Consider the following 20,118-nt stretch of genomic DNA (forward strand, 5'->3'; position numbering starts at 1 on the left):
GGGCCCCCACCCTTCCTCTGACGTGCCTTCACATAGATGTTTTTGTATTTTGTCCAGCTTTTCCAATTATCCTCAGCTATAGGATTTCCCAGAATTCCTGGTCTATGAATGAGGCCTTGCTGGCAAGCTTCATTTCATCTATGGTTTTATTTAAAATCTGTATTTAGATTTATTTTTCTAGTCCAGCAGTTCTCAGATTTTCTGGTCTAAGGAAACCTTAAATATTACTGAGTTTTTTGTTTGTATAAGAGTATATCTATCAGTGATTATTATCATTAGATTTTAAAACTGAGAATGTTTTATATTTTTAAATTTTACTTTCAAATACTAATAAGCTCAATTCATGTGAATAACAAAAATCACATTTTAAAGATCATAATCACAAAAAGAGAAATACCCTATGATTCCACATATATGAGATACTCAAGAGTAGTAAAATTAAAGATAACTACTTTAAAAATGTTTGGTAATGTATGTTTTACATTTCAGTGAATGGCTGTAATGTTTGGGTTAGTAAAAGGCAAGGGAATGTCCTGCATTTAATTTATTGTGGTGTCACATATCATTTACTTTCTGGAAAATTCTGGTGAATATTTGTGAGAGAATTATAGTGAAAATGCCAAGTAATGTAGTGGTATTGTGAGAACAGTTTTGACTTTGTGGACTCCTTAAAATGACTAAGGGACTCCTGGATGGGAAAGGAGTGGAGCCCAGAGCATACCCTGGGAACCACTGCTTGTGGCCCATAGCATTCGTCAGAGCTCCGGGACCACATCTCCCGCTGCCTGTGAGGCTCCTCTAGTACTGGGATGTCTCATGGACCACTGAAGCCTGACATGTGAGTCTGAGTGCCAGGGTCGCTTTCCATTCACGTGTGAAAATCAAAGCTAAGCTGTTCTTGACACTTGCTGTAGCTTTTAGCGCTCATGATTAGTAATCACCTGATGCTGAGTTTGTCTGTGATTTGGCCTGAGGTTGGAGAAAATTAAACTCAGCTGTAGTTGATGCAGCCCCTGTTGCTTCTGATGTGTCTCTGGCTGTGGCTGTGATTACCAGCCTGGTCTGACTGGTATCTGACTCTGAAGACAGAAGGGCCACAGTGTTACCTTTGGAATCAAAAGTTGGAAGCAGCCAGCTTTACGATGTGTGAGTGTATAGGTTCTTTCTGCTTCTCAGTTCCACTTTCACTTCCCTTGTCTTAGCAGAATTGGGAGAATCTACTTGGTGGAAGTATCTTGAGCCAGTGATTATTTGGGAACTCTTCCAGAATTTAGCCTGCCCTTATTGCACCTACTGTTGCCAATATCTTGCTGGCCTCTTCTTCCTCCTTTTTTTCCCCCCATTTTTTTTTTTTTAATGGCTGTACTGGTCTTTGTTGCCGCGTAGACTTTTTTTTCTCTAGTTGTAGCGAACAGGCTGGAACAGCCTGGGCGCTTCTGTCGTTGCGGTGCATGGGCTTAGTTGCTCTGCTGCATGTGGGATCTTCCCAGACCAGGGATGAAACCCATGTCTCCTGCATTGGCAGGAGGATTCTTTACCACTGAGCCACCAGGGAAGCCCCCAGTGTTTTTTAATTAAGTAAAATACATATAAAACTTAACATTCTATCCCTTTTTAAGTATAACTTTTTAATGGTGGGAAATACATTGATAATGTTGTGCAGTTTTCTTCATCATCCATCTCCATGGCTCTTTTTATGTTGTAAAACTGAAACTCTCTTCATTAAACAAGTGTTTCCCATGCTCTCCACCCCCTCACCCCTGGCCACCACCGTTCTACGTTCTGCCTCTGATTTTGATGACTCTGAGTATCTCACATCCATGGGAATGATAACTCATTTGTCTTTTTGCAACTGGTTTGTTTCATTTAGCATAATGTCTTCAGAGTTCATCCATGTTGTAGTACATTGCAGAATTTCCTCCCTTTTAAGAGCTGAATAATATTCTGTTGGATGTATATGCCACGTTTTGCTTACCCATTCTTGTGTTGATGGACACTTGGGTTACTTACATCATCATATAGGTCAGTCTCCAGTTCTTTACTTGCCCCTTGTCTAGTCACAGTCTACAACTTTGCTCAAGCTCTACCTGGAATCCTTTTAGCCTTTGCTGACTGAAGTGTCTGCTGATTCTTTTACTGAGGTTCACATATTACTCCAGGGAACAAATGTCTTATACTTCTCTCTTCTCATAGCGTTTTATTTGTACCTTTGTTACATTATTTATAATGTTTTGAGAGCATTTACTTTTAAGTGTGTGTCTCCCCAGTTTTAAGTTCCACTAATATTTGGAAGGTATCAAGATAATTTGGGGGCTTCCCTGGTGGCTCAGATGGTAAATAATCTGCTTGCAGTGGCAAGAGACGGGGATTCGATCGCTGGGTTGGGAAGATCCCTTGGAGAAGGGAATGGCTACCCACTCCAGTATTCTTGCCTGGAGAATCCCATGGACAAAGGAGCCTGGCCAGCTACGATCCATGGCATCACAAGAAGTCGGACATGACTGAGCGACTAATACTTGAACATCCTTTCAAGATAATTTTTATGAGACTAGCACAGTGGCTCATATCTAGTGGGCATTAAGTGTTTGTTCAGTGAATGAATGTAATCACACATAAAAAAACATCTCAAAGTTTCAGCAGATACTTTTTTCTCCTTGACCCTCACCATTGTATTTAGTGCTAGAGACACCAGGCCAACAAGCACAGTCCTCCTTTCAGGATATTAATGAATTTATTGTTTCATGTATTTACCGCAGTACTGAAGTGATTTGACAATGTATATTTACCATTAATGTTTCAGTATTGTGACTTGTCTCATATTTTGACCCTCCTAGATGATAGTCTTATCATTAATGAAATGAGGAGGATGGGCTAGATGACCTAGAAAAGTTACCATTGTTGAATGTTAACTATGTTATTAGATTTTCATGCTCCTTGGTAACAGGAATCATGTCCTTCACTCTTACTGGAATCTTACGTAGGACCAAGTATAGTGTCTCACCCTCAGTGGTTGGTTGCCGAGCCATGCTAAGTCGCTTCAGTCTTGTCTTACTTTGTGAGACCCTATGGACTGTAGCCTGCCAGGCTCTTCTGTCCATGAGGTTCTCCAAGCAGGAATACTGGAGTGGATTGCCAGGGTTAGCAAATTTTAAAGAAAGACGTAATATTAGTGAATACCTCAGTTGAATTTGATTCTGATTTACACTCCATTGATCTTGTTAGATTCCTTCCCTGTGCTTCAGAATATCTGTATTTCCTTGATCTAGTTTGTCTTCAGCTTTTGTATTCATGATACACACGCTTTATCTCTCAACCCTAAGAAGAAGGTGCTGCTGCTGCTAAGTCGCTTCAGTCGTGTCCGACTCTGTGCGACCCCATAGACGGCAGCCCACCAAGCTCCCCCATCCCTGGGATTCTCCAGGCAAGAACACTGGAGTGGGTTGCCATTTCCTTCTCCAGTGCATGAAAGTGAAAAGTGAAAGTGAAGTCGCTCAGTCGTGTTTGACTCTTAGTGACCCCATGGACTGCCGCCTACCAGGCTCCTCCATCCATGGGATTTTCCAGGCAAGAGTACTGGAGTGGGTTGCCATTGCCTTCTCCAGAAGAAGGTGAGGTGATCATTATTTTCAAGTGGGGAAACAGTCTTCAACAGCATAGCTGAGGAGCAACACATGCAGACTCATCCCAGGTCTCCTGACCCCAGATCCAGTGTCATACTTCTCTGTTTCCTCACCTGTGAAATCAGGTTTTTTTCAGATCTCAGTGCCTATGTTACCCAGCCTTTAACACAGCATATCAAGACTCTTTGGGAAGTCACAGAAATGTGCTCACTTTAGCAAAATGGAGATTAGTTGGTAAGATCATGAAGAGCCTCAGGGAATTGGTGAGAAGGTTGAGCGTCAAACTGGGAAATGGAAAGGAGTTCTAGAAGCAGGGACCTGAAAAAGCACCATCAAACTCCAAGTGTTTCTGGTTCTCTGCTCAAGAGTCAGAGTGAGGGAAAAGCATTCTGCTGGCGTAGCTGGAATCATCTCCTGTCTTTTCGTTAGTGCAGTGATTCTCAACTGGGGACAGTTTTGTCCTCCCACTGTGAAGCCTGGAGACATTTTGGGTTATAACTGGGAGAGAGAGCTACTGGCATCTAGAGGGTAGAGGCCAGGAATGCTGTGAAACATGCTCTGGTGTCAGCCCCCAATAACAGAATTCACTGGTCCCACACATCAATAGTGTTGAGGCTGAGAAGGCCTGGATTAGGGGGAGGCAGCTCAATTAAAATCCCACCAGACTATCCTGTTGGAGGCAGAAGAACACTTAAATGCTCTTACCAAAAAAAAAAAAGTGGAATAGATAGTAGACAGAAAAAACGATAAAAAAGCACTTCAACTAGGGCAATAATTCCAAGGTTGTAAAGAATCAGATATGACTGAGCGATTAAGCACACACACACACACACAGAATAATTATTTAGTAAAGGATCCTTGTTTTAGCAACTTTGGATGTTGCTGATGCACAAAAATATCAGGCTGGTGGATCTGTGGCATGTGCAGTTATATGTTAGAATCTCTTCAACAGTTCACCTTGTTCTTTGCATAGACAGTAATTTAGTGTTAAATCCAAGTAGAAGGAAGATTGATTCAAGCCTGTAATTTTCCTTCTTTTTAACTTTGTTCACACTGTTTCAGTGTAAGCCTTGTGTATATGACTCTGAGCTTGCTTATTTGGTTCCATATTTTATAACACCTTGGCTGTGCCAGACCTGTTTTGCTACCCTGAGGAAATCTAGAAATGACTAGAAGCTGCCTTTCCTTGCCCTTTCAACATGATGGCTTCAGGTCTAGCTGTGAGAGGGACCTACTGCCATGTCTCCAGGTTGTTCACTGGGTGAGCCGCCCTCTGCCGGTGGTCATTAGCCCTTGGGCCCCGCGGTTCACCTCAGCAAGGTTTCGTTTCAGGTGAACCACTGCCTCCCAGATAAGATTGTGGTGTACCGTGATGGAGTGTCTGATGGCCAACTAAAGACAGTTGCCAGCTATGAAATTCCTCAGCTACAGAAGTGTTTTGAAGCTTTTGAGAATTATCATCCCAAGATGGTGGTGTTTGTAGTGCAGAAGAAAATCAGCACCAACCTGTACCTGGCTGCCACTGAGAACTTTGCAACTCCCTCCCCTGGGACTGTGGTAGATCATACGATAACAAGCTGTGAGTGGTAAGTGGGCGAAACACGTATTTCAACAAGAATAGTTTGGGGAAGTTCTCTGTTCCCTGGGTACTGGAATGGGGAGGTAGCCTAGAGAGATTTGGAATGGGATCTTCAAGAGATTTTCCTGGTAAAAAATAAAATTTTAAAAGCTATTTAGAAAACACACAAACCACCAGTGAAGCTTTTAGCTCTTAAGTATAAAATATTGAACATGCATTCTTTTCCTAAGAATATGCATGCTTAATCTTCTGCACACAGATGTGATCGTTTCTACCACCACTTTTAAATAACCTGTTGAGTCAGGAGACCTGAATTCTCATCCTCGTTTTGCCTTTGTGATGTCCTTGATCCAGTCATTTGACCTCTCTGAGCCTTAGATGAAGGAGCATCTCCAGCTCTGTAACTATACCATTAGTTTGTACTTTTTCCTTACTAGGGTGGACTTCTACCTTCTTGCCCATCATGTGCGGCAGGGTTGTGGCATTCCAACCCATTATGTTTGTGTTCTCAACACTGCAAACCTGAGCCCTGATCATATGCAGAGGTGAGCTGACCAGTAACTTACTCCTAACTTGTGAATAATTCTGGCCACTGAGCTAAGTCTAAGACCTGGAGTTTAAAAACCTCTGAATTCAGCAAATTGGATTTGGCTTAATTCAACAAATCACTGGTTTTGGCTTAATAATTTTCTGATTCTCTCTGAAAGCATTTTTTTTCTGAAAGCATTTTGAATTTATCTTTTGGAGTTGGATTTACTAAGACTCATTTTCTCTTATATAATCAGAAAAGACAAATACTGCCTGCCCCCTTACCCCTTGAGTTTCTTTATGTCTTTGATGATAATGATATATCTTTTCGAGGAATAATTGATAATCGTTTTTGTATGGTAAAATTACTTGAAGACCTTTCAAAAAATTACTAACAACCAACCAGGCTTCACCTCGAAGCATTCTGAAGCATTTGTATTTTTAAAAACTGCTCCCAGTGATTATGACACACAGCCAAGTTTGAGACCCATTGCTCTTGAGCTCAGAGTAAAAAATACTTTGCTGGGGTACTTCTCTTTCTGCAGCCTTTTCTTGAGACAAGAGAAAAAAAAGTGTTCTTGTTGTTTTCCTTGTTTTGCTATAAAAACAGGAGCACCTAAATTGGGAATTTCCCCATGTCCTCTTCACTTAAAAATAGTGGAAATAATTTCACTTAAAAATAATAATTCCAAAAAGTTGCATCATATATTCCTCAGTCCCCCAGTTTGCTGGTAAATATGCTGTGTCATGCACCCAGAAGGACATAATCATGCTTTGCACTGAAGATGGAGAGTGATAAGGCTCATGTTTTCTTCTTGGCCTACAGGTTGACTTTCAAACTGTGCCACATGTACTGGAATTGGCCTGGTACCATTAGAGTTCCAGCTCCTTGCAAGTATGCCCACAAGCTAGCCTTCCTGTCAGGACAGATCTTGCACCACGAACCAGCCATCCAGCTGTGCGAGAACCTGTTCTTCCTGTGACTGGACAGTCAGGACACGGGCTGGTCAGAACAGGCAGACTTCTGAACTCAGCTGTGAACTCATCTGTGCAGGGTCAACAGCAACCGGAAAGGGGTTTGTGTTGGTGTTTGCTCTTTCGCCAACCCAGTAGAATATCTTTCTTTTCATTTTCTTTTCTAAGTCTGTTAACACTGAGAATCAGGTTCCAACATAAATTTCAGCTAGAAATTGTCTTGTTGCCTTTGTAGAGCAAATGGAGGTAGTCTGCTGCAGTGTAGATGGGGTGGGTGAAGATGGGTGACCCTTCAGGAGTCTCCAAAGCTGACAGAAGCTGTAGAAGCCTGAAGAAGCAGCAATTACACTTATAAACTCTGCTTACTGAGCAGTTCTCATTTCTGGTCCAGAGCTGATAGTGAATGAAGTCTTTGCAAAGTTCTTAAAGTAGAGAGCTACTTTATTTGGGCAACTGGAAAGGTAAGAAGGCAAAATTTCTCAGGATTTGGCTGTTGCTGGCAAATGTGAAAGACATGTCGTGAAACCAGCTGGTGGGTACTTTTCAGGCTCTTGCTGACCTAATCGTCTCTAGGGATTGAGTTGATGAAACATGACTTGAACTAGCTTTGGAAGGAGTGTTTAGTTATTTCTTGCCTCCTGAGAGGACAAACGCAGTTTTATCTGTATACTTCAGTTGCTTTATAGTATGCAGTGTTGGTTTCTTCCTACCTCCCCCCCACCCCGACCTCCACCACACACACACATACCAAGATACCTTTGCTCCTTGTCCTTGTTACTGACCTTTAGTCAGTTTCAGTTTTTTAAAACTAAAAATCAGAACATGTGAAATTCAGTAGCTTCAAAGGTTCATGACAGGCCATGAGCTTTTCTTGACCCTTTCTCTGCAGTGTATCACTTCCTTTTCTGTTGATATGTTTGCAAATTGAACCACTCACTTCCCTTGCTCAATACTCTTTTCCCGGCCATTAGCTCATTTTGTTAGGAATTTCTCTGAGTCTGCATTAAGATTTCCAGAAGTTGGCTTTGGGAAGCATGACACTCCTTCCAAAGTCCAGACATTTTAGTTTAGAAGGTTGTCACTGTGCCTGCACGTTTCAGTGTGTTTTGTGTGTGTGTTTATTTTTCTGCTGTTTAAAAATCTTCCAGTCCCTTCAGGGCTAATTCAGTCTTACCTTGTTTTATCTAGATTTTTAAAAGCTAGTTTTATTTAACATTTTGGAATTTGTATTTATTTGTGTGTGTATTTTATTTTATTTATTAATTTTTTTGTGTGATGGCAGGGAGGGATGACTCAGAAATCCTCATTTTATATGACAGTGTGTGAGAAGAGAAACTTTAGCTTAAAACTCCTTAGATGAATAAAAGCAACCTAGCATTGCGTTGGCTGCAGCATGCGGCAGAGGCTGAGCAGCGTGGGGGTCCGTGGTCTCATGTGCACTTCTGGTTCCACGCGGAGTGAGGGACAGCGAAGGGCTGAGACCTGGGGTGTAGACACTGCAGAATCAGGCACATTGGATCACTGGTTTTGATCAAACAGTTCTCCAATTCTCTTTGGAAGCATTTTGAATTTCTCTTTTGAAGTTAGGTTTCCTAATTCACATTTCTTCACTTTTTCCTCCTGGTTTTCTTTCCTTGTTTTTTCAGTCTTAATGTGAAATGACTGGGTCATGGGGTAGAAAATAAAAAGAAATTTGTATAAATGTGTAGTTGTGTTTGTGATAATGTTGACATATGGTAGTGACATAGTTCTTTTTCTTCGTAAACCTTGTAGCACTTGTTAGAATTATTAATTTGTTACTGGGCATGCTGGGGGCAGCTGCAGTATTGGTACTCAGGTAATTTCACTGAGATCTGGCAGTAAGATTTCTTGAAGAAAATACCAACAGTCTGTCTTCTGGGACGAATGAAGCACGTGTTGTATATATGGGTGTGTGTGTGTTTTGTCTTGTTTTCAAAACTCTCTTCCCATCAGAGAATTTTTGTTAGCCTGAGTAAAAGCCAGCTCCTAAGGGTGGCCCTTCCCTCTCGCCTTTTCCTAATGCTTGTCCTTCTTTGCTTGTACTTCATGGTGTGTCTGTAACCTTTTTAAGTACCTTCCCAAAGAACCCTGACTGCTTACTTCACCACTACATCCTTTTCTGTTTATTTAGAAATTCCATCTTCAGTGATTCAGTGTTTCTTGAACTCATCCTTAAAAGAATCTAATTTAGCTCCTTTTTACTTGAGCAGCATTTTATTGAATGGTGTGAAAAGGGAAGTAGTTTTATAAATGACTACCTCTTCATATTGAAAATGTTATAACTTGTGCCTGAAATTTCTCAGTCATTTGGGATAATTGGAGAAAGACCCTATTTTCTCTTTTTTTCCCCTAAACCTAGCTTTTTCTGAGTGTCTTACCTTTCCCTGTCTAGACTTATTTTCTCTCTTTTAAAAAAATTAGGAAATTCAAGAGAATGAGAAAAAAAAGCCACAGACTGAAAGAAAATATTTGAGAAAGACACGTTTGAGGGGCTCCCTGGCAGCCCAGTGGCTAAGACTGTTCTTCCACTGTAGGAGCTCGAGTTGAATGCCCTGGTCAGGGAAGTTCTACGTGCTATGAGGCATGTCAAAGGAAAAAAAAAAAAAAGACATATCTGATAAAGGACTGTTATCGGAAATATACAAAGAACTCTTAAAATTCAACAGTAAGAAAACAACCTGATTAAAAATTGGGCAAAAAGACCTGAAGAGATATTTCACCAACTAAGATATACCGTTGGCAAATAAGCATATGAAAATATGCCCAACATCATATGTCATTAGAGAACTACAAATTAAAATGAGATACCACTGCATACCTCTTATTATAGAATGGTCCAGATTCGAAACGCTGACCACTCCAAATGCTCGTGAGGATGTGGAACAGAAATTCAATCATCCATCGTTGCCCGAGGGAATGCGAAATAGCACAGCTAGTTTAAAAGGCAATTTGGTAGTTTCTTACAAATCAAAACATACCCTTATCATATGATCAAGCAGTCACACTGTTTGGTATTTGCCCAAAAGAGTTTATAATTTACATCAACATAGAAACCTGCACTGGATGTTGATAGCAGCTTTATTCCTTCATAATTGCCAATACTTGTAAGCAACCAAGATGTCCAGCAGTAGGTAAATGGATAAACAAACACGGGTATAAGGAGACAATGGAATATTAGTCAGTGCTAAAAAGAAATGAGCTATCAAAGCCATGAGAAGACCTGGAGGATACTTAAATGCATATTACTAAGTGAAAGAAGCCAATCTGAAAGTGTTACATACTGTATGATTTCAACCATATAACATTCTGGAAAAGGCAAAAACTATAGAGACAGTAAAAGGATCAGGGTTTGGGGAGAAGGAGGGATGAATGGGCAGAGGAGTTTTAGGGCAAGGAAACTATTCTGTAGGATACTGTAATTATGTGTAATGACATGTGGATCCATGTCATTGTGGATTTGTCCAAACCCATAGAATGTGAAACACTGAATATGAAGCCTGATGTTCCTTGAACCTTGAGTGATATGACAAGAAGTTGATGTAGGTTCACTAACTGTAATTAACACAAGCACCATTCTTGTGGGGGATGTTGATAATGGGGGAGGCTGTGTGTATATGGGAAACGTCTAACCTTTGCAAATTGTGCAGTGAACCTAAAAATGTGCTCTAAAAAATAACTTTTTTAAAAGAATGAGTTAGGGTGGGAGTTCCCTTGTGGTCTAGAGATTAGGATTCAGTGCTTTCACTCTCCTGTTGTTGTTATTTAGTCACTAAGTCATGTTTTAACTGTTTTGCAACCCCATGTACTATAGCCTGCCAGACTCCTCTGTCTGTGGGATCCTCCAGGCAAGAATACAGGAGTGGGTTGCCATGCCCTCCTCCAGGGGATCTTCCCAACCCAGGGATTGGACCCATGTTTCCTGCATTGCAGGCAGGTTCTTAACTGCTGAGCCACCAGGGATGCCCTTCACTGTGCTGACTGGGCTTCAATCCCTGGGTCCCTGGTCAGGGAACTGAGATCCCACAAGCTGTGCCACATGGCCAAAAGAAAGAATGAGTAAGGGAGACTTCTGGAAACTTCAGAGACTTTTGGCAATATGGTAGACTGAGCTGACCATACTGAGAAATGTTTAGAAAACAAAAATTTTTTTTTACAGTAATTATCTGGATTTGGGGGAAACAGAACAAGGGAAGAGATGATGATGGGGGAAGTAGGAAGGAAGAAAAATAATTGAGGCTGAAGAAAGAAAGGGATGGCAGAGTGGTTATGTTGTTGTTCAGTTGCCAAGTCGTTTCCAACTGTCTTCAACCACATGAAGAGCACACTGGACTTCCCTGTCCTTCACTGTCTCCTGGAATTTGCTCAGACTCATGTCCACTGAGTTGATAATGCCAACCATTTTATTCTGTGTCACGCCCTTCTCCTCCTGTCCTCAATCTTTCCCAGCATCAGGGTCTTTTCTAATGAGTCAGCTCTTTGCATCAGGTGGCCAAAGTTTTGGAGCTTCAGCTTCAGCATCAGTCTTTCCAATGAATATTAAGGGTTGATTTCCTTTAGGATTGACTGGTTTGATCTCCTTGATGTCCAAGGGACTCTGAAGAGTCTTCTCTAGCACCACAGTTCAAAAGCATCAATTCTTCGCTGCTTAGCCTTCTTTATGGTCCTCCTCTTCCATCTGTACATGACTATCGGAAAAACCACAGCTTTGACTATACGGACCTTTGTGGTTATAGTTGATGCCAACATAGCTCCCAGGGTTATGGACAAAATGCAGGGATGGGAGCACTGAGGTTTTTCATTTCAGATAAGGATAGAAGATGCAACCTTAGACCCTGCGAGGCACAGGATTGCTGGAGTGAATTCTTCTGGATGAAGACAGCTGGAGCCTGGAAGGGGAGTAGAAAGTCCATGCTGACCATCCAAGGGCAGTAGGAAGAAACTAAGGGCAAAAGACATTCATGAGAAATCCCCAAGCCCCACAGACAGGTATGTGCAGCCTGAATTAGTATTATTAGCATGTGGAAGGACCACATGGTGACAAATTATCATGAAGATTTGCCTAGACTGTTGAGAGCCTGTAGCCCTGCAGAAACAAATGGTCAGTCACCTGGATTGCATTGGAAGGACTGATGCTGAAGCGAACACTCCAGTCCTTTGGCCAGCTGATGAGAACAGCTGGCTCATTGGAAAAGACCCTGATGCTGGGAAGGATTGAAGGCAAAAGGAGAAGAGGGCAGCAGAGGATCAGATTATTGGATGGCATCACTGACTCAGTGGATATAAATTTCAGCAAACTCCAGGAAGATAGTGAAGGGCAGGGAATCCTGGTGTGTTGTAGGTTCCCATGAGGTCACAAAGAGTCCAACATGACTTAGCAACTAAACAACAAATGGAAGAGAAGACATAGGAGAGAGTGAGAAGGTATAATAGGAGTTGCTGCAGGTTAAAATAGAATAAGTCACACAATATGGAAGATAATAGAATTTTCCAGAATTAGAGACAAATATGAATCCTCCACCAGAAGAAAATAATTGAGAATAAAGAAAAGCATAGCCATTCCTAGATGTGCTGTAGTGAAACTACAGAACACCAAAGACAGAATCTTAATCTTAAAAACAACCGGAGAGATTGCTTATAAAGAAAGTTAGATTGACAGCAGACTTATTATCAACCACAACAGATGCTTAAGACAAAAGGAATAATAATTTTAAGATTCAGTGTCAACTTGGAACTCTGTTCCCAGCTAAACATTCATTCAAAGCTGAGGACCAAACTAACATTTTCTAATAAGGCTCAGTACCTAGTAATCATGTATGGATGTGAGAATTGGACCAAAAAGAAGGCTGAGTGCCAAAGAACAGATTCTGTTTGAACTGTGGTGTTAGAAAAGATTCTAGAGACCCCCTTGGATTTCAAGATCAAACCAGTCAATCCTAAAGGAAATCAACCCTGAATATTCATTGGAAGGACTGATGCTGAAACTGAAGCTCCATACTTTGGCCACTTGATAGGAAGAGACAACTCATTGGAAAAGATCCCGATGCTGGGAAAGATAGAAGGCAGGAAGAGAAGGGGAGGACAGAGGACGAGATGGTTGGATGGCATCACCGACTCAATGGACATGAGTTTGAGCAAATTCTGGGAGATAGTGAAGGACAGGGAAGGTCTGGCATGCTGCAGTCCATGGGGTCCCAAAGAGTCAAACATGACTGACTGACTGAACAACAGCAACAATAAGGATCAGAGCAGAAGTGAATGAGACAGAGTATAGAAAAGCAATATCAGTTCAGTTCAGTCGTTCAGTCGTGTCCAACTCTTTGAGACCCCATGGACCCCTGTCCATCACCAACTCCCAAAGTTTACTCAAACTCTTGTCTATTGAGTCGATGATGCCATCCAACCATCTCATCCTCTGTCGTCCCCTTCTCCTCCCGCCTTCAGTCTTTTCCAGCATCAGGGGCTTTTCAAATGAGTCAGTTCTTTGCATCAGGTACCCAAAGTATTGGAGTTTCAGCTTCAACATCAGTCCTTCCAATGAATATTCAGGACTGATTTCCTTTAGGATGGACTGGTTGGATCTCCTTGCAGTCCAAAGGACTCTCCAAGAGTCTTTTCCAACACCACAGTTCAAAAGCCATCAATTCTTTGGCACTCAGCTTTCTTTATGGTCAAACTGTCACATCCATACATGACTACAGAAAAACCATAGCCTTGACTAGATGGATCTTTGTTGGTAAAGAAATGTCTCTGCTTTTTAATATGCCGTCTAAATTGGTCATAGCTTTCCTTCCAAGAAAAGCAGTATGGAAAATCAGTAAAACCAAAAGTTGATTCTTTAGAAAGAGTAACAGAATTAGCAAATCTTTAGCTAAATTGTCAAAAAAAAAAGACTCAAATTACTAAAATCAAGAATGAAAAAGAGGACCACTGACCTTACAGAAATAAAAAGGATTAGAAAGGAATACTCAGTTCAGTCGCTTAAACAATTAAAGGCCAGCAAATGAGCTATCTTAGATGAAAAGGATAAATTCCTATAGGTAACTTGCTCCTGAACCAAGTGTTATTTTTCCCAACTGTCTGTCCGCTGAAACCATCAAATGGTAACAGAAATAATTGATAAGGCTTCTAAGGATGTTCTCTTTTGGCTGGCAGAGTGTAGGTTGCTAGTCCTCTGGCATGATTTTGGGTAAACTAGAACCTGCACATTCCTTCTGATCCTCTTGAATTTGTTAAGACATGCCAAAACATAGAAAACTCATTTTTTCCCCTTAGAAACCTGGCTATTGGCTTTTCTCTTCCGTCTATAGAGCTGACCTGATAGTTGGGGGTTAGAAAGGGGATCTTTGCCCCACCCTACTGATCACGTTGTCTACCTTGTCAATATACCAGAGAACCAGCTTTGGTTTCCTGAGTGCCCAGTCTAACTTTGTATGTTCTCTGGGCTTTGTATTTGTATTTCTCTGGCTTCTTTGCCAAGGCCATTCTACTCACTTCAGCTTTGAGAAATCTGCCTGCATATCCTTTGAAAAGGCAGGCAGCTGAGATACCTTGTCAAAAGGGAAATAGCAGTCTTGCTGATGTCAGATTTTTATGCTTAGTTCCTTAAATATTCCCCAAACTTTTAGTGAGCTGGCCTATTCATTCATCCAGCTAATATTTACTGAGCATCTGTTCTGTGCAAGATGTTAGGGGATGCAGGTATATACAGAAATCTTTGGTAATCAAGACAGATTAAGGTTCAATATGGAGGTGAGAGATGGAAATGAAATAATTTTTAAGAGGAAAAGCAAGTATCATTGGTTCAGTTGCTCAGTCATTTCTCTTTTCGACCCCATGGACTGCAGCATACCAGACTTCCCTGTCCATCACCAAGTCCTGGAGTTTGCTCAAACTCATGTCTATCAAGTCTGTGAGGCCATCCAACCATCTCATCCTCTGTCATCCCCTTCTCCTGCCTTCTATCTTTCCCAGCATCAAGGTCTTTTCCAGTGAGTCAGTTCTTCACATCAGGTGGCCAGAGTACTGGAGCTTCAGCTTCAGCATCTGGCCTTCAATGAATATTCAGGGTTGATTTCCTTTAGGATGGACTGGTTTGATCTCCTTGCAGTCTAAGGGATTCTCAAGAGTCTTCCCCAACACCACAGTTCAAAAGCATCAGTTCTTTGGCACTCAGCTTTCTTCCCAGTCCAACTCTCACATTCATACATGACTCCTGGAAAGACCATAGCTTTGACTAGATGGACCTTTGTTGGTAAAGAAATGTCTCTGCTTTTTAATACGCTGTCTAGGTTGGTCATAGCTTTCCTTCCAAGGAGCAAGTATCATAAACCATATAAAAGGTTTTAATTCTGTGAATTCCAGTCCAATGAAATCAATTTACTGGGTTTGTTAACCAATTTTAAAAAAATTGAAATAGACTATAAAATATCAGTACATTGCATATGCTAAGGCAGTTTTTAAAGATTTTTGTTTGCTGTGTTATTTGTAACGAAGGTGCAGTGCAAAATATTTTTTTACAGTGGGTTACAGTAAAAAAAAAGAAAGGGTAGATCAAATAGGCTTCAGGAGAATCGAGCTTTTCTGAATGGAGGTGGTGGCTTTGAAGAATTCGAATTTTAACAAGTGGAAATGGGGGAATGAGTGGAAAAAGGAGCATATTTGGAAGAAAGGAAGAATTGAGGCTCCAAATCTGGCACTAGGCAGGAAAGACTGAGTGACCAAGGGAGGACTTTGGGTATACCTAAAGAATTTTGTAGGTGGGTGGATATGTAGAGCTTAAGACCTTTTGATTTTTAGCTGTGTTAATAATTAATTGAACTCCCTAATGGATTACTGATAGCTTATCAGCTCTGGTGGACTTTGGCAGCTCTGCTCCTTGCTGGTTGCAAACAAGTGAGAATGCTGTGATAGGCCCGGCGGTAGGGTGTCAGTGTCCTCCCTCCCCTCCCGTCTCTGTGACAGGCACCCTTCCCCCCAGCCTGTACTATTGACACATTGCCTGGAAGAGCCATGGGGATTGCTTTGAGGCCTCAGTTTTAGGAACAGTGTAACACCTCTTTGTAATATGTATTTATGGGCTTCAAACTGTTCAGAGCTCCCTGTGTTAGAAGCATGCTTGTTTTACTTAATCACCGGGTGAGTTTCACATTCTTGTTCCAGAACTTCAAGAAAAGGAAGGCGAGGTAGAGACTGGGCCATTTCTGACAGCCCACTGGAGATGGGGTTGAGAGTCCCAAATGGATGACATCATGTCTGAAAAATACTTGAGTTTAACCAGGGAAGACAAACATAAAGGATTATTACAGAGATGAAGGGGCTCTGAAGGAGATTGTGCAGGCATACCATTACTTTGCAATCTCTTGGAAAATGAGAGGAGTATCACCCCACCCTTTAACTCCACTAGAGGACTATAATTGCAGGGTAAGGATAATTAAATTTCAGAAAAACCCCACAGCCCAGCTTGTCTCTTCAAGTGGCATAAACATTCTGGCCTGCTCTGGCTTTGGTTCAGTGCTTTCTCTGTTTTTCCCTCTCTACCCTCCTCCTAAGGAGGAACAGGCTGCCACTGAGGCCCGGATTCTTCCTGCCATCCGCTGCAGAGATTGTCTCCTTTTCCTTTCATCACAAGCATTGCTGTCCTGGGCCGCCTTCTCCCCAGGACTTGCAGAGTGGGATGCAGTTCCCCTTCTCCGTGCAAATTCAGAGACACTTGGTGTCTACAGAGCGCCAGTCACTGAGCTGTAACAGGGCCTTAGGTACTAACAGGCTGCAGTTCTGCTTAGAAGGCCTTTCCTTTGGGTCCCCTAGACACAGGTGGCAGCTGGCCTAGCTGCAAAGGAAATAATCATGACGTCCAGCAGACTAGAACAATGGGAGTTTAATGGGTGGCTTATTTTTTCAAGAAATTTGCATTTCCGAGGCTAGATATCCATCTCAATAGAACTGCTTCACATCAGAAAAGAGTCCTAGGACACTCCTCACACAAAAAGTAACATTCCTCCCAGCCTCCGTTAAGCACTATGGTTTCTTAGAGAGTCTGATCATTTTGGTAGAGTGGTGCGACGTCTTATTCGAAAATTGAGTATGATACGGCGTATTTGGAACCTGAACAGGAATTTTTTTGTTCTTTTGTTTGGTGGCAAAATGCAGAAGAAACATTATTACTTACGGGTGCGTTCCCCCCACCCCCAGGATATTTCAGAATCGAGTTGGGGAGGAAAAAGCAGCTTTTTATATTAATCAGATGTGTTAAGATACACATACACACACACATATCAGGTGGTTGGTAGTGTTACTCCGAGAGGATGGAGACCAGGTCATGAGAGCTTCCCATAGAAGGAGGGAAAGGTCTTGATGGGAGCTTTCCCGAGGAAACCTCAGTGAAAGATGAATGGAATTTGCAGTAGGGTTAGAAGATGAAGCCGATAGAGCTAGGAGGTGAGCTAGGATCTCGGCGAGCTAGGGGCTCGAGCTCAGGCCCCAAGGCGCAGAAAGACGCTGGCTTGCCCCGCAAGCCTGGGCAAGCCAAGCTCCCGTTGGGTCTAGCGGGTGGCTGGCAGGCAGCACTCATAAGTCGCCCTACCACCGGCCGGAGCCCACGTGGCAAGCCCTGGGGACAGTGGGGTGGGGCGGGGCGAGGGCGGGGGCGGGCCCGGCCGTGACGCGCAGGGTATATAGCGGGGCATGCGCGCCACGCCGAGGAAGGACGCCGGCAGGGGGCTGAGGGCGCGCGGGCACGCCGACCTAGCTGCGCTGCCGCTACCACTGCTGCTGCGGGTCGCCCGGGGGACCTGGCTTGTGAGGGTGCGCGGGGCCGGGTGACGTCGGCCCAGCTTCAGGTGAGGGCGGAAGGCCATGCGGGAGGGGCAGCTCCGTGCCCCGGAGATGTGGCATCGCGCGGAGGAGCAGTGCGCCTCCGGGGCTCCGGGTCACTGAGTGGGGGTGGGGGCACGGCTGCTCCGAGAACCCGGAGCCCAGCCGCGGTTTCGGAAGTCGCTCTAGTGGACCCACACACGGGCCCGGACGCTACATGGAGGCGACACCTGGCCGCGGTGCCACTACGAGGGGTCCTCAGTGGCGAGGGAAGGGAAGGTGCAGCTACGGCCCCTTGGACTGGAGAGCGCGGGATCTGGGCGCAAGAGAGGATGTCGGTAGCCGCACTAAGGCTGAGAGAGGTGTCCTGGAGCCCATGGACTCGAGCATGGAGAAAAGCAGAGAGTAGACGGGCAAATCTGGTGGGCAGCTCTCGGGATGGCTCTGATGGGACAATAGTATCTAGACTTGGCTTTCCAGGAGCTGAGTGCCCACTTAACCTGGGCCAGACCACCTCGCAGCTGAAGACAAAAGCCCGGTGCCTCCCAGCTGGCCCCGAGCAGGAGCTGAAGAATAGCAAAGGAGGGACTAACTAAACTCTGACCTGGCTCATCCTGTGGGCATGGCTTTTTAGCTGTTTTTGGTTCCTACCGACCGGGTTAGGTGGTCTGGGGCAGGCTGCCCTCTCTTGGTGGGTTAGAGCAATGGGACAAAATACCATCCAAACAGTTATACCGTATGATCCGGAGGTCCAGTTGAGTCACATTTTCCTCTGCTCTGGGTTGTGGCTTCCGTTTGGAGGTTCTAGAGTTGACTAGGGTCTGGGTATCCTGAGCATGTGAGCATGATTTGGTGAGGGGCTGACTCCTCTCCTGGGAACCTAAGATAGAGTGGGGGTAGGAGCAGCTTTGACCTGACCCTTCTTCCTGGAGCCTGCCTGGGCTGGGATTTGCCTGGAGTCATTCTTTTCTAGGAACCCCAGGCTGCTTAGGTCTCCCACTTGCAGCGCAGTGATAACCTGGTGAGTTCTGGCCTAGCTACCTGGCTTCTGTCCCACCTCTGCTCCTAACTTGCCCCATGTCTTGTGAATGGAGTCAGTGCTAAGGGCAGATTAGATCTGTGGTCTCTTATCCACAGCATCTACAATGAATCCTTAACTTTTAAAACAAGAGCCATAAAAACGGAGAGAAACTTGATGAAGCAAGAGAAAGAATGTCGAGACTCATAACTTTAGTAGGTGAAATTTTAAAAACTACACAATCCATTTCCTGTTGGATGCTCAGAGGTGAGTTTTTCATAAACTGTGACAGCCACTATATAGTGGTACGCTTCCTGGTTTGCAGGTATGACTAGAAAGCACCAAACAGAATGACTGGCCCTGTCATTGAGGCAAGAACACTGCATTGAGGTACCAGAGCCCTGTGACTCTCAGTATTTCATCACTTCAGTTTGTAAATACGCAGTTCCTGATCTGTGCTTGGCTCTGCACTTGGCCACTGGAGAGTACAAAAAGGGTATGGGATCTGGCTCCTGGCTCCACTTGTTGGAGGGAGAAAGAACATCCATCCTTACATGAAGAATAAGGTAGCAACATAATAGAGGTCACATTGTTGTGTTTGGTCAAGTTCAGAGAAGATAGCATTCTACTAGAGACGGTACAAGGTGGCAGAAGAATTCTTAGCTTTTGAGCCACATGCGTGTGTGCTTGCTTAGTTGTGTCTGACTCTCTATGATCCCATGGACTATAGCCCAGGTGTCTCCTCTGTCTATGGGATTTTATAGGCAAGAATATTTAAGTGAGTTGCCATTTCCTCCTCCAGAGGATCTGCCTGATACAGAAAGCAAACCCAGGTCTCTTGCTTCGCCTGCATTGGCAGGCGGGCTCTTTACCACTGAGCCACCTGGGGAGCCCTTTGAGCCACATGAAAGTGAAAGAAAGTGAAGTCGCTCAGTCCTGTCCGACTCTTTGTGATCCCATGGACTGTAGTCTACCAGGCTTCTCTGTCCGTGGGATTTTTCCAGGCAAGAGTACTGGAGTGGGTTGCCATTTCCTTCTCCAGGGGATCTTCCTGACCCAGGGATGGAACCGAGATCTCCTGCATTGCAGGCAGACGCTTTACCCTCTGAGCCACCAGGGAAGCTCATAAATCTGTTCAAATCCTGCCCCATCACTCTCCAGCAGGAGACGTTGCTTCTGCAGACCTGTCCTAACCGCTATGCAGCACGTCGTGGTTGTACTTGAAGCGTAGTAGAGGTTTGTTATCATCTGAATCAACATTATCATCTTCTCTGGGGTAAAGTGGATGATTTAGGAGTCCTAGGAGCTGATAGGTAGCTAGGGTTGTAGGAATAGTGTGAGTCCAGGCTTCAGGTTGATTCATCTAGGGAACGTGGAGGCAACCTCCGTGCCTTTCTGGGTAGGCTCCTTTTCTGTGGCGTGCCAGGCATTGGCATATTCACAGTTCCACAGAGCCTTTCCCCCCCCCACCTTTAGTTTTGCAAGCTATGCTGATTCTTTCAGGTAACGGAAGTACTGTTTCTCCGGACCGGTAATAGGTGGAAAAGACTAGTGACGTGTGTGCA

General features: G+C 43.7%; 2 protein-coding genes across 3 annotated transcripts in view; both read left to right on the forward strand.

The window, feature by feature from the left end:
* The window catches only part of PIWIL2 (piwi like RNA-mediated gene silencing 2), a 79,744-nt gene extending 71,372 nt beyond the window's left edge, over positions 1 to 8,372 (forward strand). Inside the window, exons 20-22 of the mRNA XM_027549852.1 lie at positions 4,953 to 5,206; positions 5,637 to 5,744; positions 6,554 to 8,372. Of these exons, the coding sequence (XP_027405653.1) occupies positions 4,953 to 5,206; positions 5,637 to 5,744; positions 6,554 to 6,710 (519 nt within the window). The 3' untranslated portion in view covers positions 6,711 to 8,372. The remainder of the gene's footprint in view (positions 1 to 4,952; positions 5,207 to 5,636; positions 5,745 to 6,553) is intronic.
* Positions 8,373 to 17,421: 9,049 nt separating this feature from the next.
* The window catches only part of SLC39A14 (solute carrier family 39 member 14), a 51,481-nt gene continuing 48,784 nt past the window's right edge, over positions 17,422 to 20,118 (forward strand). Inside the window, exon 1 of one of the 2 annotated variants that reach the window (XM_027549855.1) lies at positions 17,422 to 17,561. The gene's annotated coding sequence lies outside the window, so the exon portion shown is untranslated. The remainder of the gene's footprint in view (positions 17,562 to 20,118) is intronic. The other variant, XM_027549853.1, reaches the window with a different exon arrangement.

Source organism: Bos indicus x Bos taurus, chromosome 8 (assembly GCF_003369695.1).
Source record: "Bos indicus x Bos taurus breed Angus x Brahman F1 hybrid chromosome 8, Bos_hybrid_MaternalHap_v2.0, whole genome shotgun sequence".
NCBI classification, from domain to species: domain Eukaryota; kingdom Metazoa; phylum Chordata; class Mammalia; order Artiodactyla; family Bovidae; genus Bos; species Bos indicus x Bos taurus.